The sequence below is a fragment of the Neodiprion pinetum genome, chromosome 3 (assembly GCF_021155775.2).
Source record: "Neodiprion pinetum isolate iyNeoPine1 chromosome 3, iyNeoPine1.2, whole genome shotgun sequence".
NCBI lineage: Eukaryota > Metazoa > Arthropoda > Insecta > Hymenoptera > Diprionidae > Neodiprion > Neodiprion pinetum.
This window is the reverse complement of record NC_060234.1, coordinates 2,584,123-2,611,535: the sequence shown is the minus strand read 5'-3', so window position 1 is coordinate 2,611,535 and position 27,413 is coordinate 2,584,123. Positions and strand designations below refer to the sequence as shown.

Here is a 27,413-nt window from a genome sequence, read left to right as displayed (position 1 = left end):
TTCACTTGGAAAATATAATTTTGAAGTGAAAAATGTATCGTTCATAGAACGTCGGTATTTAATAAATTCTGAAAGAAATAACGCAGGCGGATTAATTCTTAAACAAGTTTTTGACTAGTTTCATTGATATTTTCCACCGTCAAGTCAGGTGATCTTTTATTTTTAAAACAGATACCAAGAAAGTAAAAAAATATCATCTTATATATGAACATTTGTTCAAACTTGGTTCCAAATTAATCGCATAAAAGAGGCGCACGCAGATTTAGGTATACATAAAAAAGAAACAATTTTGTTGGTACGGAATTTCTTATCGTTACATTTTCACAATATTGCGCAAAAATGCGAACATGATTGGGTAACATCCTCTAGATCAATTTTCTTTTTTCCTTCACATTAAATACATCCGCATGCACGTAATCTCATCGACGAATGGTGAACGTCTTAAAAGGAGTCAGCCTGACTCTATTAGGAAGTCGCCATATTGAATGCAGGGACTCCCTACTAGAGTCAATTTGACCCCAGTTAAGTTTCGTCTTCTTTCTTCTTTCTTGGATCCCGTTTCTTGATTCTTCGATCTTGTTCCTCTTCCCGTTTTCCTTCGCCGAAGTGGGTCAAGCTTACCTGCGTTAGAAGCCTCGTCAGGTGTGTAACGGCAAATCTGTCGAGCACGGAGCAGGACGCAGAAGATCCGCGATGCGTGATCCAAATCTGGAGCAACGGATCCGTGCCGTAACCTCCCCGCCAAATTTATATTCTTACTTTTACAGCCGGGAATCACGAAACGGATTTTCTCGATCGCAGCTTGACGTCAAAACTAGCTCAAGTCGAAACCTAGTGTTGCAAATTCGTGACCGAATTTATCGGCGCAGGTACAACCTGGCGCGGAAAATGTGGGCTTGCATATTTGCCCGCTGAAAGGTGAATACGTTCAGGGGATCGTTCAAACATGGCGTCGGCCTCGGCGATCAGCTGATCGATTTCGACAAACTGCGCCGATGTTAGACCCCGGATAAGTTCGTGCAACCTGTCAGGTTTTCGTTTCGAGGCGTTCGTATCGCGGGAGGATGAAAACGTGGTTTATTTTGAAAGTGTGACGTTGGGTATAAATTTCCGCCGGGAGAGGATCGAGTCTGTCGATATTTCTTCCCCGCGGCTTATCGGGTCTTCGATTTAGTCTTGTAAGCTCGCAACGATCAGCGAAGGGTAAATGACGACACGAGAAAAGCTCTCGTACAAGATAATGTATCCTCCGATCATGACAAATGACGTTACGTGATATATACGTTGCGAATTTGTCGAATCGCTCGTTATATTCAAACAAGAGACCGAAGCCACCGAAACTCATCTTGTACAAAGTATACCAATAATAATAATAATAATATTAGTAATAATGATAAGAGGATGAAGAAGAAGATTAGAACGAGAAAATATATATATATATATATATATATATATATATATATATATATATATATATATGTAAAAAGAGAAGAATTACGAGTTGCGGTAGGGGGGATGGAAAAAATATCCAGGTTGGTACATGTAATAAAATCAGAGGAAATTTTATCTCTCGTTTTTCTCGAACAATAAGAGGCTCCCTTCCGGTGGAAAGAGAGAGAGAGAGAGAGAAAGATAGATACAGAGAGAAAGAGAGGGAAAAAATGCGGAAATTAATGAACGAGTAACAAATGAATAACTTTTGCCCCCACAGATAAGGCGGGGTTATTTTTACTTTAGCATACCGCGATAAAATAATTACACTCTTCATCCCTCTAGAATCCCGAGATGTATATCCGTGAGTTATATGTTCTCGTATCGAGCCTAAGGGCCGCTGCTGAGAGAGAAGGGCGTAATCATGAATCGCGTGACAACGGACGCTAAGCGATCCTACATCACGATTATCACAGTTTGAGCCTGTCGTGCGAGAACGACGTTCTGTTAACCTAATATACAAGGTGTTCCAGAACTCGATATACGAATCTGTGTGTGTATATATACATATATATATATATATATGTCTATGGCTCAACACAGCCAGCCACCTGAAACCAGATTCACGTAACAAACAACCGTCGAGGGATTAAACCCCTACAAATTGATTCGCGGCCCTCTTTATACCCACCCCTTAATTCCACGATTTAATGCCCAATTCTAACCGGGAGGGCCGGCTTGCCGGTTGGCAACTGGGCATTACAATTTTCATGAAAAATACAATCTTATGCCAACACCTGTTTTTCTTCTTTTTCTTTTTCTTCCTGTTTAACAGCGAGTTTAGTTCTCGTTTTCCGTAAAACTTGACGCACAACGCCAGCAGACAGGCAACCGAAGATGCATTTTGAACACTATATACACAACTTCGGTTGTTTTTTTTTTCACAAAAAAAAAAAACTTGCGATATAAATCTAATTTGATACATTCGTTAGGTGAATTATTGACCAGATGATATGTAAATTTGAAACTGTTCGATTTCAGAAGATTTGTATCCAATAAATCGTTACATATTTGACCTAGTTTTTGGGTTAGGCAGGAGTTTGTATGTTTTAATGCGTGTGTAGGAAATTTGTCGACATGTCTGCACGTTATCCGTGAATAATTAGCCAAACTGCAGAGTAATCGTTGTATATATATTGCCTGTGTGTGTATAGGTACGTGGTGAATACCAACCATTGCGCATTGTACCAATATGTGTATAATATATGAATGTGTACACGGCATACTCCAATGAAATTGACCCGGATTAATTTTAGCTGATTGATGTGAGTTTTTGCTGAGCTGTTTCTGGCTCGTTAAACAGAAATGGACAAATTGCTGTATTCAAAATGTCCTCCGTGCATGTATAATCTACGATCAAATTTACGCCACCGTTTTTTTTTAAAAATCGTATCTTTTGTTGAGCTAATTTTTTTTCATTCCAATTTTGGCTCGTTCTCCATAATTCAGATCGCTCTGCGATACGACAGAGGAATTCGGCGAGAGGATTATTAATAGCGTCTGCGGGGATCAGAGGAAAAAAAAAAAAAAAAAAATCACGATAATAATGAATCAAGAGTATAAGAAAATACGATTTAAGCTCACTGAATTCCCTCGGGCTAGGGATTTTCTTCGTTAAAATAAATGACCACGTAGTACGTACGTATTGTAATACATACTACCGCGATTCTGGATCCCCGTTGTACATATTACGTACCTACATATACGTATGTACAAGTATTCGTACCAGCTGTACTCGTATAATAACATTGTACAAAGTTGGAGCTTTTCGGCTTACTGTTAAATTGGTACGCCGTTGCGCCGCATTGAGCGCAATCGCTTGAATTTTGGCGCAAAAGCAGTCGTTTTTTCATGTTGACCAACTGTCCAAAAGTTGAGATGACATGTCGCCGTGACGTATATAACCTCAAAAATTTTGACATCCATTGCTCGGCAATTGCCAATGTTGATCGATCACTGCGACAAATATTAACGGCATCTGTGATAGATGAAACATTTTGGTCGTTGGAATTGTTTTTGAAGATCGAATCGCAAGATTACAATTGTTTTTATTTGTAAAAATTATTAATCGGAGAATGACCGAAGTTGAGCACAGCTGCCACGGACAGTTGTCAAAGTTTTTTTAGGTTACATACATCGCGGTTGGTCAACCTGACAAAACAATTGCTTTCGTTTTAGAATTTTAGTGCACGCGCGTTCAATCGTTCAATCGTTAGTTAGATATCTGGTACGTAGATACCTAGAAAGATGGTTTTACTTGTATGCATATTGCATTTCAGATATTGGATTGACCGATATGAAGTGACGTCACTAGACCTTTAAATTAGACCCATCTCTCTCATCTTCGTCTTCGTCTCGTATAAAAATATACGTTGATTCTTTTCTATTTTTCACGTTTTAATTTATGCCGTTCCTTTTCGTCCTTGTTCAAGTTCATTTTCATCGATCGTGGAATTAAGTAGAAGAAAATGGAAGAGACTAGAAAATAATTCATCACTGTCTAACGAGTTTCGGTCATCAGAAGCTCTTATAAAAAGGTATCGATCGATTTGGTTCAAAAATTAATATCCACATTTCGATCGTTGCGAAAAATTCCTTATAGCGTGGGAGAAAAATTTGCTTCGCCATTTGTTCCGCAATCGGAAAGTATCTTATCGACTATTGTCGTACGTACGGAAATTCCGTCTTGCGGTTAAAACGAATTATTCGATTGCGTGTCGCGTGAGAATTATAAATAAATCGTATGAATTCTCGACGCGAAATACTTGTGTATATGAATAGAAGGTAAATTCGATATAAAATATACAAATAAATACTATACGATATATATTAATTCCTACATATCACGAGTGTTCATGTAATATGATATTCGTAAACAGTTGACGAATTGAAACAAACTGTGATATTCTATGGCAAAGAAACGCTGACTTTCTGAAGTAAGCGCAATAATAAAAAGAAAAAATTAAAACAAGATTTCGCGATTCAAGAAAATTATGCAATTTTGGTGTGCCAAACGTTGTTTTCAGCTTCGATCGTGCACCGCAGGTTATGCGTCTAGATTTTTATCGAAGTGTGTTCTCGTTTTCATTTCAACCTCCCAAGTTTCATACGGGGTTCAGTTTTACCGCCGAGAATTATTCACATGCTGGATAGTAGAGTCCTGCAGTTTTATTGCATAGTTCGCAGACCACCCTGTTTCTCCCTCTCTTTCTCTCTCCCTCTAAATCTACGAGCTCGAAACTTTTTAAACTAGGTATAACCGTTCCACTTGAGTCAACGAAAAAACGGAGGGAAGGAAAAGTTGAAAATTTATTATTCAGTGTGTATTCCGGTATAATATGATCGTAAATATTCGCGCAGTGCACATTTCTGAATATTACCAACGTATATCTATAACCGAAGATCATACTGGCGTCTAGATTTTTAACGGGGTCGCTTTTTTTCCTTTTTCATACTACTCGCTTTATTTATTAATTTGAAACAAAAAATTTCAGAGAGATTCTCGACGATCCTGTACGTTCAGGATTTGAAATTCTCTGATTCTAAGACGTTGAATAATTTTTTTTGCGACATTCAAGTTCTCGAGATTTCAAAACTTGACACGCTTCGTATCAAAGCCGATCAAAGACTTGAGTTTGTAATATTTTAAATCCTCGAATTTTTCCTAATATTTTTTTTCTTTGTAAAGTACGATACAAAGATGAAAAAAGAAAAAAAAAAAAAAACAAGGAAGTATTATTAAAATGTACAAAGTTCAATCAAAACCGCGAAGATTGCGTCGCGATTTTTCCAATTACAATACAACGCAATCGGAACGAGGTGAGGTAAGATTTTATTTTTCTCGAAAGTAACCCGACCTTCTCTCTAAATATAAACCATTCAATTGATTTCCAATTGAGGGCACGACCACGTAATATCCATAATAAATCGCTGACTCCCGGAAAGAATATACCTACATATATATAAATAATCGATTTCTGCAGCCGCATCGTGCACACTTATGTACATAGACGGATTGTAAGTATATATATATATATACTCGTGTATTAGACGTACACATATGCGCCGAGTTAAATTTAAGTGTATAATATATGTATATACAGGGTGTCCCAATTTAAAAGACGCATTACGTTTTCAGTCGACCTAATAGTTTAATTGGAAAATGTGTCCTAGAAAAATAGTTTTACGGTTCGAAAGGGGTCGAGTGAATAATTTTGACATGTAACTGATAACGCTGTGGAGAATAGACGAGCTTTAAAAAAATAAAATTCACACGTTTTCGTTTCAACTCAAATATTCTTTACACAAAAATGTACAACCTTGTCACGAAATTGTTGCAGAAATTGATTTTATCTTGTATCTCGCTAATTATTCACTTTGGTAAAAGAATTAAAAAATTTCCCGAGAAAGTTGTACATTTTCGAATAAAAAATATCCGAGTTGAAGCAAAAAAGTATGATTCCGTTTAAAAATAATTGGTTTATCCTCCCTCTGAGTCACGCTACTTTCGCAGGAGAAATTTTCGAATCGAACCATCAAGTCGACTGGAAACGTAGCGCGTCTTTTAAATTAGGACACCCTGTACGTATCCGCAATGCACGCACAGAATTTCATTTCATTTCATACTCGACTGACGTACCGATTCTTTTTTCGCAACTCCATGAGCTGCTAATTAAAACGACATCATTAGGTACCAATTTAAACTTTTATCAATATATTTTCTATCTTTCTTTCTTCACTGCAACTGAGCGGACATAAATTACGGTAGATTCATTCTACATCTGAGCTTTTTTCTTTTTCTTTTTTTTAAAACAACCACAGTATTCTCAATTTTCATATTTTGAAAAAGATCCTTCGCATTTTACGAAAGTAACGACTTTACGGATACTCAACGTATGACTACAATTTAGTAAAAGAACGAATGAAAAGTATCGCATTATCGTAAACCGACTTCCTCGAGGGGATGAAAATAAACAATAAACAAAACCAAAAAAAAAAAAAAGAAAAAAAGAAGATAACTACAATCGGACGGGGAAAATGGATGAGAGAAAAAAAGAATACACAAGTGCCCGATTCCCGGCTATTTCGAGTTTAGCCAATTTAACCCCCCGTCTAGCAACCCTTATTATTATTACCTCTACGTGCCGAGTATTTCCCGCTATTATCTAGAGCCAACAATAATTCTCTACCGTCTATGCGCCACGTACACATATGTATCAAATTTATCCCTGGGCAATAACGACAAAGGGTGAAAAAAAATTCCAGGTATCTAGGTCGCTCTTCCCTTTCCACTCCCCTTTCAGATTCCAGATTCCAGATTCCAGATTCCAGATAGGGTGAAATCGGGTTATTTCGTGCGGCTCTGCACGGGGTCCGACCATCTGATATTCCGGGTCATTTCGCGCAATCAGTCTCGTTGCAGTAAATCAGGGTCGAAGCCTCCGTATTCGGCCCAATTCCTTTCTGCACTTTTGCATAATAATTATACCACCCGCTGTTTAATCGAGTTTCAACATTTTCTTCCACCCCGTCAAGATTACAGGCACGAATAAAGGGGAACCTCTTATTAACGGTACAATAAAGCTAGACGTAATTACACGTCTGCGGATCTGTTTTTTTTTTTTTCTTGGCACCTTCTTCGGAGTCTTATTCTCGAACGAATTACAACAAGACTGGTTTTCAAACTGCGATTCACGACTCGAAGACTTCTTATTTCCAATATACACAAGCGTCTCGTCGGAAAAGAAAAAGACAAAAAAAAAAAAAAAAACAAACAAACATCGATACAACCTCTCGTCAAATTTCCGCTCGATAACTTTTCGTCCATTAAAAACATTAAGAAAAGGACAAAAAATTTGCGCCTGCACTTTCGTCAAAATTTCTCCTCCCCCCTCTTTCTGTTAACTTCCCTTGCGTTGAATATCCGCCACGACGTCGAAAGTCTGCAAATATTGTTAATCACCGGAGTAGACCGAGGTTCGAGAGCCGGAATACCGAGGGCGGAGTCGTGGATAGACGAAGAGGTGAATTTTAAGTTTCTTCGAGTTCCTAACGAGGTGCAATTAGTCGGGGAAAGGACGGAAAACGGCGTAGAGCGAGCTCTGAGTAAGCGGGAATAAAGCGTCGCCTCGCGTCTTTCACATCTAGAGACACGAAGGTATTGTACACACCCTTGTATATGTGTATATATATGTGACACGTACATGTCACTACACTCGCATAGGTAGAGAGACGAAGAATTTGTTTGCATGAAAATTAGATCAGCTTTGGTTCGAAGGGATCGGGGTTTGGGGGGTGACTCGACAAGACGGGGGTGTCGCTGGGTTATCCGAAGAGTTATTGTCCTTCATTAAACTCGCAAAGTAGCTGGTGTTATATTTCATTAAACCTGCCCCCCCTCTCCATCCATTTACACAACACTCACCCTACTATCCAAAATCCCCTTTTTCGAACCTTACGACGAGTTGAGATCTGGCGTGAGATTATTATGCGCGTGCATATTTATCAGTGTGCCGATGTGTGCGATATACATACGTATAGTAAAATATAACAATACTGTATGTTCGTCGTTGAAAATACCTCGCCAAATCTCTGTAAAAAGTGGTTATTCGAAGTTAAAAACTTGTTGAAAATTTTCGAAATCCTCAAGATATCGTCACCAAGATCTTTCTTTGTCTCAAAACGAAAACAACAACGTGACCAGAACGTAATGTGATTTTAAAATCCATGGACACGTGGTTTCGGTAATTTTTCAAAATTGCACACCAATTTTTTTTTTTCTTTTTTTCACCCACGCCGCCTGCAGTTTCTCCGCCGTTGATTCATGCGCCGCGCGTTTTATATCATAACGAACACACGCGTTAAATTTTTCCACGCGAAAGAGAAGAGGTAAAAAAAACAAAAAAAAAAAAAAACAAAAAACGCGGGCCGCATATGGATATAACACGCGAGAAAGCGAATAAAAAGGAAAACGGTACGCCGTGCAGATGCATGAATTAAAACGAGAGACGGAAAAATTGTAGCTCCTATGAAAAAAAAAAAGAGAAAGTAACGAATAAGAAAAAAAAAAACGAAGCAAAAAACAAAAATAGGAAAAGAGTCACAGCGTGACGCATTGCGTTATGCAGAGTTTCAATTTTAACCAACCTTCATGAAAGTTAAAAATTTTCTACGCTTGCAAGCGGATAAAAAATTAAACATCTATACATACACATATATATATATAATAGATCATATAATATTGAAATAATATTGCTGCTTTTGCAGCAGGATTGCAGCAGGCTTGTTTTGTTTTTTGGATCATTGTAAAGGACTTTCTCCCGCTTCTGCGCTTTCGTTTTACTTTTTCCCGAGGAATTCAGGTCGCTGTGTGAGAATCGAACGACTTTCCATCACCCGTAGTTACGTTTAACGATTTTTCCTGATCGATTTCGAATAGTTTTCTTTTTCTATTTCTTCATCGTTTTATCTTCGGGTTACATATTACGCGCGATATATATGTAGGTATATAAATAAGCCTCCGGCATCGGAATGAATTCGAGCATCCGTTTCGACGGATTTCAGAGAGCTCAAGACGCGAGGATCGCCGCCTCGGTTAATCTTGCGTTCAATTTTACCCCATTTTATAACACCTGGCGTATATATGTATGTATAAGACTCATCCACTCCAAATTTCGGCAGTAAAGGACTTACGAGTGAATTATAAATTATAAATTCTTCATCGGTAGAGACAAAGACAGGTTGCGAAAGGAAGAAGAGAGAGAGAGAGAGAGAGAGAGAGAGAGAGAGAGAGAGAGATGAGAGAAAAGGGCGGGGAATTACGAAATCTTGTATAGAGGCAGCTAAATTTTACGATCGAAAGATCGTCCGAAGTCTTTTAGGGACGAATTGGCCGTTCGGTACACACATATATATATATTATATACAGACAGTGAAAAAGTTTGTTTTTGAAACACTTTGACCGAGTTTAAGTTTATTTGGAAAAATAAAAACTTGGACAAAAGTTGAAGAAGAAGAAATATAAAAAACCGCAAATTTCAAGCGATAAATAAATAAGAAAATAAACTAACAGTCTCGGTAAGTTTAGAAATATTGTCGCGTTATCGGATAGATTTTTTTTTTTTACCTTGGTTTTCAAAATACTCAATATTCAGGTTACAAAAATAATATATTTATACTCGATAAGAAAGAAATAGCAAAATTTGAAGAAACGAAACGCGAGAATGTTATTAAAATCTGGTTGTTAGGTCAATTTTCAAGGTACGATTAATTCAAAGCAAAGCAAAGCAAAGTTTTGAAAAATAATTTTCTGGATGTACTTTTAATTGCTTGCTATTAGTATCGATTTCGTTTTTAACATACGTTCCTCATTCCTCAATGTTTTTCCATCTTTTCTTTGTAACTAAATTCGACAGAGACAAAGATCAATAAAATAAGGTTAACGAATAAGAAACTAGCAGAAAAACAAATCCGTTAGCAATTAATTTCCCGTCGATGATTATCGATGAGTGAAAATTCGAAACAAAGAATAGAAAAAGCGAAGAAAAAGATGAAGGAGACGGATAATTTCAAGCGGCATTCGAAGATCGACGATGAAGCGATATCCGTTCCTTAGCTTCGTCGTTAATTGGAATAAACTTAAACCAGAGTATGAAAAATGTCTAAAGAAGTGCAGCAGAAAAATTTCTCCCGCATTTATCTACGTCTATACATATTATATATATCCGTGTGTGTGTGTGTGTGTGTGTGTGTGTGTGTGTGTGTGTGTGTAAAAACTGTCGGGTATCTATATTTACAGAAATCCTACAGAGGAAGAAATAGAACGAAAACTGCAATCCGGGCGTCGATTTTATTATCGAGATACGTGCTGCGGCAGCAAAGCGCTAGCAATCGGAAAAGCTTTAATTACCCTCAACCGAAGTCCAATTAATACCCTGACTTTTAACCTCTACACGATACAGGAAAAAACTTTTCACCTTTCATCGATACGAAGGTTTTTCTCCGGAGACTAGTTAATTTCCTAGCTGTCGTATTCTATTTTTCATTTCATTCGAAATTTATTTCTCCACTTAGAATCTATACGTAACTGTGAACGAGCTTTTTCAGTTTCAAGATACCGGCAGCATGACCTATATGTTGAGGATATAAGACGACATTTGTTTTTTTTCAAAACCACCATTGAAATAAAAAGTGTTGAAAAAATTGTTCGACGATAAGGCGAAGAAGAGGGGAAAAATAATAATGAAAAATTTACACAAGCTCACTCTGTATCCTATTAATTTTTTTTTTTTTTTTTCGTACAAATTCCACGAATACTCCACTCGCCTCGGTATAATAAATGTTCTGAAATTATTCATAGAATTTCTGAAAAACATCAAACTTATCGATACCTACGCCTAATCCGGATCCTTCTTAAACGCAATCAATCAATCAGCCCGACACTCGGATCGGCTAAGAACTTCGAAATGCGGGACTTCTCCAAGTTTCTCAACATTCCGTGCCGGGTGTAATGGATAGACAAGTTGTCTATAGGTAGGTGTGTGTGTGTGTGTGTGTGTGTGTGTATATATTAGGGTGTTTCAAAAAAAGACCAATTTTTTTTTTTTCTTATGGTGTCCAAAAATCGATAGTATACCGTATAGTATACAGACGTTTTGTAGAGCGTGAAATTGCCTACAAATCTCTTTTTTCAGATTGAAGTTACGATGAACCGTTCCAAAGTAATAAAAATTCAAAAATAAAAAAAAACTTTTCCCGTGATATTTAAATGGAAAATAAAGAAACGGATAGAGGCAAACCTTACTATTTATATTAAGAGCTCACATTGGTGCCACAATTTTTGTTTTTAGGTATACTATCAGTTTTTTGACACCATAAGAAAAAAAAAAAAAACGTCTTTTTTTGAAACACCCTGGTATATATATATATGTGTGTGTGAGATGTTTTTTTTCCACTCCCCGTTCAATATCGCGAAAACTCGTTGCACATTGTGTCGCAAAAGTGCGCGTTTTGTTCGTCTCTTATTTTCACGTTACACATCGATTCCCCTTCCGTCCCTCTTGTTTTCCATTACTTTTCACCACCCCCTTATCCACTCGGCTCTCTCTCTCCCTCTCTCTCTCTCTCTCTCTCTCTCTCTCTCATCTCGCCTCTTCGTCGTCGTACGTAAAACTCGGCTCCTACCGTTTCGCTCATATCTGGGTCAAATTCCCATTTTATCCGCAACCGCAAAGACCGCCCCCTGTCACTCGACAAAAACCCCCCGCCGCTTAATACTACTGACAGTTTTAATCCAACCCCTATGTAAAACATCACTCGACGCTTGCACGTAGCTTCTATAACGCATCGATTCAACCCCCGTAGCAATAATTCTCGATTCGCAAAATACGGCCGCCGCCAATTTTTCTCCATCTTCCGTTCTTGCGACGCCATTTTTTATTTATTTATTTTTTTTCTCTGCCTCTTCTATCAATTTCACAAAAACAAACAAAAACTTGCAAATGCGTAAACGAGTCGCAAGTTGGCGAAAAATAATTCTTTGCGAATTAGCACGAAATTGGCAAGTTGGCAAAAAAATATTTCCCAACATCAAAGCAAGTGGCAAACTTGCAAATTTTGGTTAAAATCTGAACACCCGGTGTATGTTTGTGAATATATACATATATATATATATAGGCATATGAAGGGAGAAGGGGAGGAAATCGAGGATAGCGAATGGATTAAACTTTTTGAGAAAGAAATCCGGCAAGTTTTCAAATGCGGCGAAATATCCCAGGAGAAATTGAGACTGGTTATATACATATAGGTACATGTAGGTATGTGTACACGTGTGTATGCGTGTGCTACGAAGTGGAATATGAGATTTTCATTCGAACGAAAGGCGAATTAAACAACTCTCGCCGAGTGATATAGTATAATGTAATTGTACCGATTGTCTCTTATGAATATTTAATAGAGTGAAACTCGAGAGAGAGGAACGACGGTAGACAGAATCTGACGTCTAATTATCGTCTTCCTATTCGAATCAGTCGGGATTACGCAAATTTCTTCATTCAAGTATCGAGCTTGGTTCCTCTTCTTTCCTGCTTCTTCTCTCCTTTCAACAACTACCGCGATAATTAGCGGATTGTCTCGTAAATTAGTCGTTGGACTCGAATTATTCGTTTTTTATAATACGAATCTTACAGTTCAAAACTTTCCGCCGAAACGCAAGTCGCGTCGCTGAGTAATCTCTTCCCCCTTTGTCAAACGTTCCGACAAATCGTTCGCTCTCTTGTAACAATGATTAATAATAATAACAACAATTTCGACGTATCGACGTCGAGTTTTATCGAAACTTTCGTCACCGATGATTTTTTTCATTCCATTCGGCGTAGCTTACGGCGAGTGTGGTTCAAACTCGGCTGACGTTCCGTATGCGACGAAGGGAGGGAAATTTCGAGAGCCGCGTGCTTAGCCCTCGCGAAGGACTCGGGTAAATGCTAATTCCCCGAGTATAAATAAAGATTGAGATTAAGATAACAATAAGGATTAGAGAATTTGGCCAATTAACGTTACAAAGACGCTTTCAAAACCCTTTCAACCTACACTAAACTGAATTAATTAACTCTGAGCCCCAACATTAGACGGATCCCGGACTGACTTATTACGCGTATATACATCGGAGCTTTGCTTACTATTTCGTAAACTCGCGCTTTCGCTTCCCTTCTTCGTGACTTTGGGGTCAAATTTTTAACAAACAGCTCGCTACTTTCTTGTTCCCGCAGATTTTTTCAACGACGCAATGACCCTTTGATTAGTGATGCAGTATAATTGACTCGATTCGTAATGCCGACAAAAAAAAAAAAAAACAATTCATCTCAATGTTTGAGCTTTGTTTTTCATAAGATCAAAAATTCCTCGAAGACGTATTTTTTTTTTTTTTTTTTTTTGTTTTGAAATTTCGAACTTTTCAACGTCTCACAGAACACGTATAAAAAATTATCGCAAAGACGTAAATCACCGAATTTGTTAAAAAAAAGAAAAAATTCGACGACACTAGAATTTAAATCGTCAAAATTGTATTTCTGTCAATTCGTAATCATTTATTCATATTTTGTTTTTTCGTTCCGTTAACTACCACAACTGTTATTGAGCAAATATATCCGTTCCGATTCGGGAAAAACTGGCAAAAAGTTTGCAAATTTATCGCAACAATATAAAATATCCTTATTGTGTACATCAAACGAATAAACGCGCATTATATTAAATCCATAAATTTTTACCCCAATATTTTTCTTTTACTCCCTTTCGTACGATACGCAGTGTTTACGGAATAATGAAATGCATGCAAATAAGGGAAGAAAGTGAAAATACGGGTCACGTTTGGTTGAAACCCTTTTTTCACAATCGTGCGAATAAAAATAAAGTGAAAAATTTATGCGCGGTAAAGTGACGTTCTTTTTTTACTTGTTTCATTTTTTTCAGCTTTCCTAATTCGCGGTATGAAATTCAGTCGGATTCGCGTCAGACCTTGGAAATCCTGCATATTGCAGTGAAATCCGTTAAAGAGACATGTATATTACAGTAGCTAGGCGAGTTTGCAGAGCCGCCCGTTTCTCGTCTCGAAATATATACGCGCCGAGGGAAAATTTTTCTCTCGTCTAGTCCAGCCATCCGTGATATTCAAAATTCTGTGAAATACGAAGCCGGAACAGCTTCGAAGACGAAGTCAAATTTAAAGCTCGACGAATTTGATTTCGCAAAGATTTTTATAATTTTTGCATAATTCTAAATTACACACCAATCTCCTATAATATCGAAGAACGAAAATAAGAAAACAAAAATATAAAAATTGGAGCGACCTAGTTTCGAGTTCGGCAAACGACGCTGATAAAAATATTTATTTTCCATTAAAAAAAAAAAAAAAAAAACAAACAAACAAACTCGTCGCTGTGCTTCGTGAATTGATAATAATTCATTTTCCACTGAAATGTTTGCACATTGAATTTCAATCTCGACGTACATATTATTTTATTATACAGGTCAGAGTGACGAAACTCTACAATTTACAGTTCTCGCAGTTTGTTTGCGCGGAAAATAAAAGGTCACGTGCGAAAAATCTCACGAATCATTTTCTTGCATCTATTATCATGTTTCTTTTTCCACTGTTCCGTTTTATCCATTTTATAAATCGTTCGAGCTACTATTTGAATTATCTGATCATCGTTATTATTTATTTTTTTTTTTCTGGCAATTTTTCGGCAAGAACTTCATCAATATCAATTCGCGTGTAACATTTCAACGGAGACGTAAAATTTCGACATAGAAATATATGAAACAACATTGGTAATCTGTATAATCGAATTTACGCAAATTGAGTTAACGTGGAAAACGAATTTCTCAAACACGTTTAACTCCGACCTGGAAGTCTGAAATTGTTGGTGATAAAATTCGCAAGTCACATATTTTCGCGAATATAATATCTGCATGCAGCTTTTGTAATTGCCATTTATAGTGGTTTTCTTATCTTTTCCTTTTTCTGGGCACGGTTATTTAGAGTCGGGAAAAATGCAGGAAAATCATAATGAAAAATGTATAAATATACATTACGTATATATATATATATATATATATATATATCGTCGCCATATTATTCGCGAAATAATTCCCATCCTCTTTCGCGTTTCCCATTTATATGCATGTGCGCTTTTTAGGAGATTATAATTTTTCCCCGCCGAATGTAATAATTCAACGAGACGAAAGATATAAAAGAAAATATTAACAAAGATATAAAGAAAGAAAAACGAGAATGAAATATTTAGCGAGCGAAACGGGAGCGACAAAAAAAAAAAAAGAAGAAGAAGGATTTTAAATTCGACACACGTGCTTGCAACGGTAATTATTACAATGATGATAATAATAATAAAAGTGATAGTAACAATAATATTATTAATTGTAATAACGTTCTGACGGTATTTTCGGACAATTGCAGGAATATGATGAATTATTCACATTATTCATTGTCAACTGCGTTCTATGTACCTGTGCAATACGTACAATTTTGGTACAATTGAGCTGAAAATGCGAGAGAAACAGCGGGAAGATATGAAAAGGAGCGAAGAGAACGAATTTCGGGGTTTCGATAATTGATAAAAATACGATAAGGAGAAAAATCTTGGATGATATTAAACCGCGTATAATATAATTCTTACCTTGTCTCTGATTTCTTGCCGCATTTTTTCGCGCTCCTCTTCCATTTTGCGGTGTTTCTCCTTCCGTCGTTCCTCGGCTTCCCTGATAGCCTCCTGTCGTTCCCTCTCTGCTTCCTCTTCCTTCTCCTTGTCATCTTCGTCGCCTCCATCACTGCCAACCGCGCCTGTTGTTTTACACACATAGAGATAAGGAGGATAAATTAAGGCGTTAAAAAAGGGAATAAAGTGGAGAAACGAGGAGATGACTGAACGCTTTACAGAAATTTAAAAGATGGGACAAAAGAAAGCGGAAGTTTCGTCAAACGCTTTCCGTTAACATAGAATATTAGCGAATATTTCACCGCGCGGTCTGTCTGACCGTATACTGACCATTTCTACTGCAACGCTAAAATCCTCAGATTTCTAGGCTTATTTATTCATTTTTCCTTTCGACATTAAAACAGACCAATGACAGACATCGGTTTACGGGCTGAACAAATTTTGTACGAGTTTCTGCGTATTTTGTTTATCAGGGATAAACAAAGAACGAAACAAAGTTCCAAAAGTTGAAACTCAAAGTCAATGAAGTTGTTTATTTGATTGTAAGAATCTCGGCTTGATATAAAAATTACATCTCTATCAAATTTCGTCGATTACAGTTGTACAATTCATTTCCATCGTTATTAAGCTACTGATCTTATGAAAATTTAGTCAAGAGTCACTTTATTTACACTGCTCAAACCCTGATCCACATAATTTCATTTGCTTTTTGTATTTTATCTTGACTGAATGCCTGAGTTAGTTGAATGAAAAAAAGTAGTAAGAAGGTATTAAAAAACAAAAAGAAGGAAAATTACAACATCAAAAATGAGAAAATCGCCGGGGTAAGCTTTTGACGGAATTAAAGTTTAAATTCCGTATAAAAGTTTGGAAGTAAGCGAAGAGTGCGTGTCGTGTGTGTACGTGTGCGTGTGTATTATATACATAAAAGACAGAGCCGAGGGTAAGATGTAGGATCGGTTATGACCGGTGGCTTTTGTCGTTAGCGCCGTTAGAAACTTTCTGATAAACGTAGCTGAGTGCCAGGTGCAATCCAAGTAGCTAAAACTGGTCTCTAAAATGAGTATAGATATACCTACTGATCCGCAACAGTCTTGAAAACTAAAGCTTTTCGAAACAAGAAAGAAGTGAATAACCAAGCAACTATACAAAGTCATTTTTGGATACAGATTTCCATACCGACACTTACCGACATTTAGCCAAGACGCAAACCTTTTTCTAGAATGTTCGGCTTAAATTCTTGAAAAAGGTTTACATATATGAGAATCTGTATCCAGCACCAGGTTTGTATACCTCCTCAACTAACCAACTAACCGACTGATAAATTAATTAACTAATTAATTAATTAATCGAATTTAAAGTACAAAATATTCTTTCCTCCTCTTTCCTGAATATTTTCGCAAGCAGCGAGGTTCTCTCTTTAAAACTTTCCGCGTTGGGACCCGCCGTAATGATCTTTGCTGAGGGTAGACAAGGGGCGAAGGTGTCCCCCATGCCACGTTGCAGAAGTGCTTGGCCTACATACGCGGGAAAAGAAGAAGTAGGAGGAGAAGGACAAGGAGAAAGAGGGGTAGGAGTAGGGGGTGGAGGGTGACACGGTGGTGGCGGTTTTGTGAATCATTTAAATTCCGTGAACGTTTTGCGGGTGGAAAATGTTTCCTCTTTTTTTCACCCCCTCCTCGTCTTCGTCTCAGTCTTTATTGTCTACCTTTTTCTTCTTCTCTTTATTCGTTAAGGGAAACATTTTTCCCCTCCCTCCCTCTCTCTCTCTATCTCTCTTTCTCTCTAAGCTCAACTCGAATGTTTTCAGGCCGGGTTGAGAGTAGGTATTCCTTTGTCCAGGATAGGCTGGCCGGCTAGCACTTTCTTGTAATCGCGAAAATCTCAGCCGCAGAAAATATGTCACGGAAACATATATATATGCGTACGTGTATTTTGATTTTTCTTCTTTCCAATTACTTGCGCTCCAGAATTTGTTCCTTGCAATGTATACCGATATAGTTGACCCGTATACTTATTTTTATTTTTCTTTTTTATACGCGCTATTTGTCGTCCGTATGCGTTTCAGTAATTTTTTTCTCCGCTTCATACAATAAAATTTGATTTGTTAAAAGCTAAGGAAGAAAGAGTGGTGAATAAAAGAAAAAAAAAAACATGTCTTTAATAAATAAATCCTACTTATCATCGGAGGATTGATCTAGCAATATGCTTGACGTTTCTTGGCAAACAGAAAAATATTGCAACCTGTCCCATTTGCATACGTGAATATATAATTTTCCTCCACGTCGGCACAACTTGTATTTATATTTGATAGGGACTGAGGGTGTGTTACAGGCAGGCAGGTTAAAATAATAAGTACAAGATCGTCGTTTGCGATTTGTCGTATCAAAGACCCTAAGCCGCAGCGATTTCATCTTCGAGTGATTATATTACAAAGAAAAAAAAAAAAAAAAAAAATAAAAAATGAATGAAGAATAAAAACAAGAAAATGAAGGAAAGAGGGGTGGAAAAAAGTAGGGCAAGAGTTGCACAGTTTTACGTCACGCAGGAAGGATTAAATGAGAAGAGAAAACAAAATTAGATTAAAAAAAAAAAAAAAAAAAAATATAGAAATGAAATATTTAAATTCTACAAATCAAATTTCCGCTTCTTTAAAAATTCCACATTACGACTGTTTTATTATTTAACCCTTCCATATTTCTACCCCAACTCAAAAACTGATATTTCAAGTTACGGCAAACGTCACCAACTATAATAGTTCTTTTCAAATGGAAATAAAATTTTTAAAAAATTTCCCGGCAACGTTGCGCGTCAACAACAAGAGTGACGGATACTTTTCTCAATCCCATTGTCAGTGCGAATTCGGCAGGACCTGAACACATTCGGAACGACGACGTATAAACTTGTCAGGTTCTCGAGATAATATAGCTGTGTGAGTGAAAGAGGAGGATTCCGTTTGCGGAGATGATCCGGTAATTTCCCTAAGTGCCTTTTTGCACCCCTGAAACCCCCGTCCGACTCTCGACCAGGCAGCGGAGAAGGACTTTCCAGGAAACTCGGTGAGATTCAGGAACGGCTCTCGGGCTGGCTATGCTAAGTGATATCAACTTGGAACTACATTGTTTGCGGATTAGGGAGAAAAGGGGAGGGGGAGGGGAGAAGGGATTTGAATTTTCACGAATTTGTCACGGGGAACCGCAGCCAAGTCCTAGAGAAGAGGAGAAGAGAGGGAGGTTCGAAGGGCCGAGATAAAAATCTCTCTCCGAGGTTTTCACACCCTCTTCCGCAAATATCATATTTCAAACTCTGCGTATTACCCCGATTCAAACGCTCTCTCGCCAAATTACCATATCGTTCAATTCGCCTATAATTCTTTTTTTTATTTTCACCCATATACGTATATTGTTTCGTTCCTTACTTTTGCGGAAAGTGAAACATCTGTTTGAAATTTATAACGAATACGGTTTGTAGAAATTTGCTGTTTTTTTTTTTTTTTTTGTTGTTGAATAATCTATTGCGAAATGATTTTTTTGGTAAAATTTGACGCGAGCTAATTAAACGGTATTATTTTCAAACGAGATTTTGTTGTTGAATACCAGACTCGAGGATTTTTAATCGACGTATTCTTCTTTCGATACTTGAGAGGGTTCTTTTTTTTTTCTTTTTTTTTTTATCTGCGTCCTAATCGGATTGGATTTCAAATTTTTCTCGTTTCATTAACCGCAATGTGTAGATTTTCACTAAAATTTTAACTTGCACGATCGTGTGATAACAACGAAATGAGTCGTTAGTATGAACGATCAGGTGATAACCGAAAAAAATGAGCTGGTTAACGACAGAAATCAAATTTAAGATTTAAAACAAGAAATAGAGAGAAGAACAAAGAAACACACAAATCGTCTGATAATTACACGTTCGAGTGGTAAATTCCTCACAGCTTTTAAATTCCGTAAAATAACAATTGCAATGTGAATTTAATTGTAATTGTCATACGTGAAACTGTGTACAAACAATGAGAAAATAAAATAGATTCAAAGAGCAAAGAAGAATAGAAAAAAGGGGAAAAAATTCGGTGAGATAAAATATATAGAAGAGAAATGCGAAATAGTAACAATAACTAAACAGCAATTTTCCTGATTACCTCATCTCTCAACAGCAAATAGTGATTATCCAGAAACTCGTTCAAAGATAGTGTCACTTAACGTACAAACGACAACAACAACAATTCACGTCACGTGACACGAAACGCGCAACACGAATCGAACAAACTTTCGTCCATCTCGGAGTTCGTTCTGACAACAACTGACGAACGATGCTCGAAATTTGGATCGGCAATTTTTGGTCTACGTCGTGAAGCGCGCAAGCGCGAAAACCGGAAACACATATTTGCTCCGAGATCGATCGTGTAATAACAGTACGTGTAAGCATGTCGTATCTACATATAGGACATTCCGTGCCAAGTAAGCCTGCCACCAACCCTCGTAATGTCCGAGATTTTGTTTGAACTTTGATGTAATGTATTTTGGGGGTGTAAAAAGCAATTCCCTGAATTATTTCAGATTTTTCTTATTCACCGATTGTTAAAAAGTTGCCCTATTTTCCAACTAATTTACATCTCAACACAAGTCAGTCGTGGAAAAAAACATCGTTAATACAAAAATTCTTCGCGTCGACGAGAAACGGAATGAAATATTTTTTGCCGATATTTTTGGCGACTTAATGCGTTGTTCTTTCTTCTTTTTTCTTTTTTTTTTTTGCAAAACATGGGAGGACCCGTCTGAACTAAATATCTGCGGATATGAATTATGTCTCACAAGATAAATTGTTGAAACAAAATCGATTATTTATTACCAACAGGGATTAGGAACAATATTATTACCCGTTTAATTCGAAGAAACGAAGGTTAATTTAAATTCGAAAAACTTTTGCTCTGGTTTTAATATAATTGTAACGATATAAAATTCATTACCGTATACTAGGTACTCGTTTTAATCAATTTACAAGTTCTCAATGATTTAACAAACAAACTCGCCTAGTGTGAAGTCTGTAATACGATACGCGTATATATATATATATATATATATATATATGTATATATATACCACTTTTATACACATAACTTTGAGCTCTGAAAAAGATACGCTGAGGTTAAGAGAAAAAGAAAATAAAAATAAAAAAAAAGAAAAGAAAAATTTCACGAGAGTATTTTCGCCGCCGCAAATTCCCCGCGGGTTAAAGAGGAAAGAGGTAAAAGGGATGCTGGGAGCCTTGGTGTATAAAGGTGGAATTCGCTAGTCGCATTCTTCCCACCGCCTCCGTGTGTGTATTTTGCACACGCGCAAACATATCCGTAGAGGAAAAGGACGAGAGTTTCACGAAGGCTACGAAAAGCGTCTCTGTGTACGGTTGGGTAAGCCGTCTTCGCCGTCACCTTCGTATCGAGACCGTGTCTCTCTTTTTCGGCTTTTCGCTTTGCGATTTCAAACGAAATTGACAAGGCATCTCTTACGTCTACGGTATCTTGATACGAGTTTAAAAGCCCGACTGTCCGATCAGAGGATACGTGTATACATGTATACATGTAACTACAGGTGTACGTGATGTGGGAAAAAAGCTCGTGAAAACATAACACCGGGATGTGAAACTGCGACTTCGAAGGAATGCGGAAAGAAGAAAAGAAGAAGAAGAAAAAAAAAAGGGGGGATTGGATGAAGTCGGATAAATGGATACAATAAGATTTGTATCGACGAGACGCGAGAAGCTTCTTATCAATATTGTTATTATTATTTCTTCTTTTTTTTTTCCGTGTACATAGCAAATTTTTAGTCCGGATCTGAACAAAAGAAATCACATTGTAGGCGGCATGATGAGCAGAAGAAAAAGAAGAAAAAAAAAAGAAGAAAAAAAAAAAAAACTACGAAGTGAGTGAAAATTGAAAAAAAGTAAAAGAAACGGGAGAACGAAGAATTTTCAAACAAGCATCATGCGGTTGGAAAAATCATGAGTCATTGGAATCGTTGAACGACGATTCGTGGCTAAAATTCTAGCAAACAATTTCAAAAAAGAAGAAGAAACGTAGCAGGAAATCATTTCAATAATGTGGAACATGTACGTAGAAAAGTAAACAATTTTCATTTAAAAATACTTCATTTCGACTGTGATGCATTGTGTGAGAGAGAGAAAAAAAAGAACACAGATAAAAGAAAAATGGCGTGTCGATAACCGATCTTGTTAGATAAGTGAAAAATTTCATCACCCGAAGAATACAGGTAAAAGGTATTGAAATACAAGAATAAAATTTATTGTTTTTCATGTTACAAGAAACAACTACGAACAATTAATCTAACCATCGAAATCTGTCGCGGTTTGGATAAACGAGCCACGGGGGGGGGGGGGGGGGGGATTGGAAGAAGAGAAAAGAAACTAAAAACTCGAAAACCATGAGAGAAACAGCGAAAGCGGACAAACCGTGAAAATAAAACGTTCGTAATATAAAATTAGAACGAGAAGTGAAGGGAAATAACGACGACGAATGACGTTGAAAGATGATAAGAAAAAAAAAAAAAAAAATACACGGTCCATTTCTAGCCCAGTTTATTCGTCACGTTTACAGACTTTCCACTTTATATTGTAGTTAGGTTACGTACCCAACTATACGTATACTTTTAAAGAGTGTTTTAGCGCCAATCTGCCTTGTCTGCGTACTGCAGCTTTCATTTCTCCACCATGTACCACCATGTATATATATATATATACATACATATATATATACATACACTGTCTTCTGCTGCACCCCATTGTTCGCAGACTATGGGGAATATCCCATTGTATCATTCATGAATTGCTGCAGATATGGGAGAGAGAGAGAGAGAGAGTGAGAGAGAAAGAAGAGAAATAAACCGGAAATTCCGCAGTAGTACAAAATTTCACAGTCATTTTTCTCTCTGTACTTCAAACGTTTGTGAATTATTTGTACATCAGTTTTTTTAACCACAGTTTTCTTAAACACTCCGATTTCACTGGTTTCATATATTTCTTCCTCGTCACAATTTCGAATTTCTTTTTCAAATTACTCGCAAGATTTTTAGACACGGATTTTACGACTATAAGAATTCTCAATTTTCACCGTATCACGTGCAGCTATTTTATTTTCAACTATCCTGAATTTCGTCTGCGCGAATCTTTTGAAAAATGTAATTTCATTCCTTCTTCCTTGTACGAATATCGGTCACCTGCGGACGAGAAAAAAAAAATAAAAATAAAAATATCGCATTTCACGATATTGAAATTTCCTCAAAGCATCGTGATAACGTCGGTGAAAAGTTGACCAGTTTTGTACGGGCGTGAAAAAAATTTAATTCTCACCGGCGAGAATGATTAACGTGGATAAAAATCGACGCCGATAAAATGAAAGAGAAAAAACAAAAAAAAAAACGTTCAGCAACGATGAATAAATTATAATTAAGGCACCACTGTATATAATATACGTTATACACGACTCGTAAAGTATTAACGACGAAGTTTGACCGTATCAACTGGCTTCCACTTCTAATTGTCGGTGAATAATGAATGACAGCGGCGATGATTCATTGAAGCTTTTCAAATGTTCAAGGCCGCGATTCACTCGCCGAAAAGCTTTGCACCCTCGCCCCGAAAAGTTTCGTAGACACGACGACGCGTTTTCCTACCTCGTAAACTTTTTACAGCAATAAATTGACGCGTAAAACCTGCCGGAGGGGGGGGGGGGAATGTAAAAACGAATGATAATAAAAAAGAAGAAGAAGAAGAAGAAGAAGGGAAACGAACAAAATCGAAAGTAAAACCACAACCGTGTAAAATTTCGTACACTCGTACTTATGCGCAATATTACATACGTATATAAGTGATATTAAGCAGAATAATAAAAAAACAGCCGATTTTGAGTGAAAAAATAAACAAATTTTACATAATTTTATTGTTCTTTCATTTGTTTCGATTGCTTGATTTTTATACTTACAATTAACAACCGAAATGACAATTGGTGGAGAATTCGAGCCAGCGTGAATTTGCTAATTATCAACTCTGACAATTTCGAATCTTAATTACAACTAATTGAAATCACCGAAGAGATTGAGATTAAGATTGCGATTGAGATATGGAAACTCAGGGTTACACCGAGTCTTTCGTGTAAATTTCTTGGAGTTCGGTTGGTTTTCCACCCAAATTAAATTGGTATCGGTCGAGAAGAGGCGGCAAAGTGTAATTATTATCTTTCGAGATTTGTATTAATTATCTTCCGGGCATGGTTATGTATTACGTATACATATCTACGTACATATATATACATGTATACACACTATACTATATCACAATGTAGCATAGCGGAAGTTGAAGACTAAATTCGGTTCGTAAGCGGTTCGTTGGATCAAATTAAGGGAAAGTTTTTGAAACGATGATGAGAAATTACTGGTATTATATGCGCAGCAGTAGCCCGTGAGAATTATCTTCGAGAGAAGAGTTAATTTCCAGCCCCGCCTGCAGGCCGGATTTTCAATGCTCCTCGAAACTTTTCTTCGACCCGGCGGCGGCGGCGGCGGCGTCGCACTGAAAAGTTCCGAAAACGGTGACGGAAGTCGGAAAATAAAAAAAAGAAAAAAGGAAAAAACAAAAAGGAAGAAAAACTTTTTGCTTTCAACCCGAGAACACGATTTCATTAGAATTTGGAGTAGAAAAAAGCAAAATGAAAATTGAAAATCAATCCACGTTTCAACGTTACAACTTTTGCATAAGAATTCACCGTTTGTTTGGAAATTTTTTAAAACGATAGCGACGCGTTTCTTTTTTTTTTCTCGTTTTAAAGTTGTTTTTTTTGTTTTTAATTTTTTTTTTTCCTACTCCGAGAAAAATTCCATTTGTTACGGTAACTAGAAAATTTGAGTAAAACAGGTATCGTTAAAAAAAAAACTGTTTGAATATCGTTGGAATTAGGAAAAAAGAGCTACGCGTAAACATTTTGCGCTATCGTCGATACTTTTTTGGTTGTTGCAACGCAAAATCAGTTTCCGAGATTTACTCTACTTTTTTAGTTAAACAAGGCTTTAACGTCAATTTATTCTTGCACGAGCGTTAAATTTTCGCAACAGTTGCAAGAAAATATAGCAACAGCGATAGTAATGAGAAAGAATCGTAACGGATACTCGACTTTCCGGTAACGGCTGGAAAACTGATTTTCATTTTGTACCTAGAAGTATATTTTTCGATCGTTGTAAAAAATGTAAATAGTTAAGGACCGAGCGGTAACTGGAACTAAAAATTTCTCTCGTTGTAGATTGTTTGTTAACGAGGTCGACAACGCGTATGATAAACGGGATTTTACTCGCACCGTGTGAAAGTAAAAAGCAGCTTTTCTGGATTTTCTCGCAATTATCGGAGGCGTTATTCTGGGATGCAGGGATGGAGAAAAAGGGAGCTTGGAAATTCTTTGGCGAGGAATTATATATGTTATACATATATACACGCTTACATAAAATTCCTCGGGGGAGTAAAATTTGCGTTTCATTGCAAAAGCGGGAGGCGAGGTATTTTTTAATTATTTATTACCACCAACTCGACTAAGGAAAATTGCGAAAATTGCAATATTCCAAACAAAGTTTGTCGAGATTTTGAAAGCCACGTGGGCGGTTCGGTGTAATTTTATTGCGAATTAATATTTGTTGAACAACTTTTCAACACTGTCTGCCTTTTGTTCCTTTGTTAGTCTCGTTTGTTTTTCTTTCACCACGAATTGAAATAATAATACGTATGGATGAAATAACGAGAAGCGAATTTTCAATCTTTGCGATTAATTTCTTCTCGGTCTACATACCTGAACTGATATCGACCTAATGTCAAAACTAGGGACTCCCATTAAAAAACCCAATCGTTGTTCAACCGGTATTCACCAGAGAGAGAGAGTGAGTGACTCGCTTACCTGAAACACAGAGAAGAAGAGAAAAATTTAATTAACAAATTTTATCGTATTCGTTGTATCAGACATTTTACGTACACGTGTGTGAGCTTTAATTCGGTATCGTTATAAAATCAAAAACAAAAAAAAAAAAAATTGGGTCATTCTTTTTCGTTTCGAGTCTAAAACGTCTGACATAATTTTGTAATAAAAATTCATTTCTCCCTAGCGATTTTCGAATTCGAAATCGCTTCGGAAAATTTTTTCAGCGAACTCGTTATTTTTTTATTTATTTTTTTTATTTTCTTTTTTACTTCTGTCGTTTCCGGAACATTCGAATCTTCGGCAAGGATTTATCGTCATGTAAATCGATCGCGGGGTACGAGATGAAATCGGTATATCCGTGCAAATGTCCGCCTGGCTCCGGTTAACTCAGTTTCCAATTCAGAGGAAGAGGGGGAAGAGGGGGGGAGGAAAAGGGGGAGGCGCAGCTGAGCCATTGATTGGATCGCAGATTGCAGATTATCCGTTACCACCGTATACATATATATATATATATAAATCCGAAACGGGGCTTTCCGTTAAAACTCCGCAGCTGCTGCATTGAAGATGCAAATCCAAGAATTCGGTGGCAGCGTGTCTGAAAAAAAGTGGAACGCGAAAATGAGAAAAAAAATAAAAATGAAATAAATTAAATAAACGGACGCACAACTTCTCGCGACGTTCTCAACGGGAAATCGGATTAGCTTGCGATACCTATTTTTCAGATCGATCAACGTTGAAGCTTAATTTTTTTACATCTTTTTGGAAAAAAAAAAAAAAAAATTAAAACGAAAAATTGTTATATTTTCATAACATATTTATCGACACATCAAGGTAAATTTAATAATTTCAATCACGTTTCTCAAATCGGTGTCATTTTTTTTTTTTTTTTCTTTTTTGCACGAGAAAATTATTGCAAAAACCTTGCGAGTAAAAAAACCGATCCCTCTTTCAATTCTCTCGTAAATGTGTAACTGCAGAATTTTCATTTTTGCGATGTATCAATATATTATTGTTGTACATTTTTTTTTTTGTTCCTTCGCAGAATCATACAATTTACTTACAAAATTTGTTATTTACGTATAAGTAGAATGGACGAAAATCGGGTGGGATTTTTTGACGTATAAATTTTATTTCTACGAATCACGGAACAGATGCCTACATTATAGAATATACAATATATCATTCAATAATATGTTTTACTTCATTTCTTTTTTCGCAGAATTTTCATTCGGATTTTCACTCTCCTTCTTCGACGTGGTTTTATTATTTTTTTCCCCCTTCTCCTCTCCCCATTTTTTTTTTGTTTTTTTTTTCTCTTTTTACCACACGGCGTCTTCAATATCGACGGATGATTTATCGCGAGTTCCGCAATCTCGGGAAATCTCCTTTTCGCATGGGAATTTAGGGTACAGAGGTATTACAGCGTACATACATATATATATACGTATAAATCGATCCTTCAGCTCATCTGCGATCGGAACGCGACAGCAGCTGCGTTTAAATTTACGGTGAAAAATAATGATGAAGGAAAAAAAAAAAAAAAACGACGAAGTAAGAACGAAATTCATTCCCGAAAGCAATAATCCCCTCTTTCTCGTACCTCTCCTTTTTTTTTTTTTTTCTTCTTTTCACAGCTTGTGGTTTGTTAGCATAAATTGATGTGGTAACAGAAGAAAAGGTGAAGGAGTAACGCGAACAAGTAAAACTTGAGAAAAAGTATG

The 27,413-nt window shown here is 36.8% G+C and overlaps 1 protein-coding gene across 2 annotated transcripts in view; it reads right to left on the bottom strand.

Annotated features, from left to right (window-relative positions):
* The window catches only part of cpx (synaptic transmission protein complexin), a 244,457-nt gene that overhangs the window by 21,447 nt on the left and 195,597 nt on the right, over positions 1 to 27,413 (bottom strand). For both annotated transcript variants that reach the window (XM_069134805.1, XM_046618891.2), the window contains exon 3: positions 15,684 to 15,847. In XM_069134805.1, coding sequence (XP_068990906.1) covers positions 15,684 to 15,847 — 164 coding nt within the window. The remainder of the gene's footprint in view (positions 1 to 15,683; positions 15,848 to 27,413) is intronic.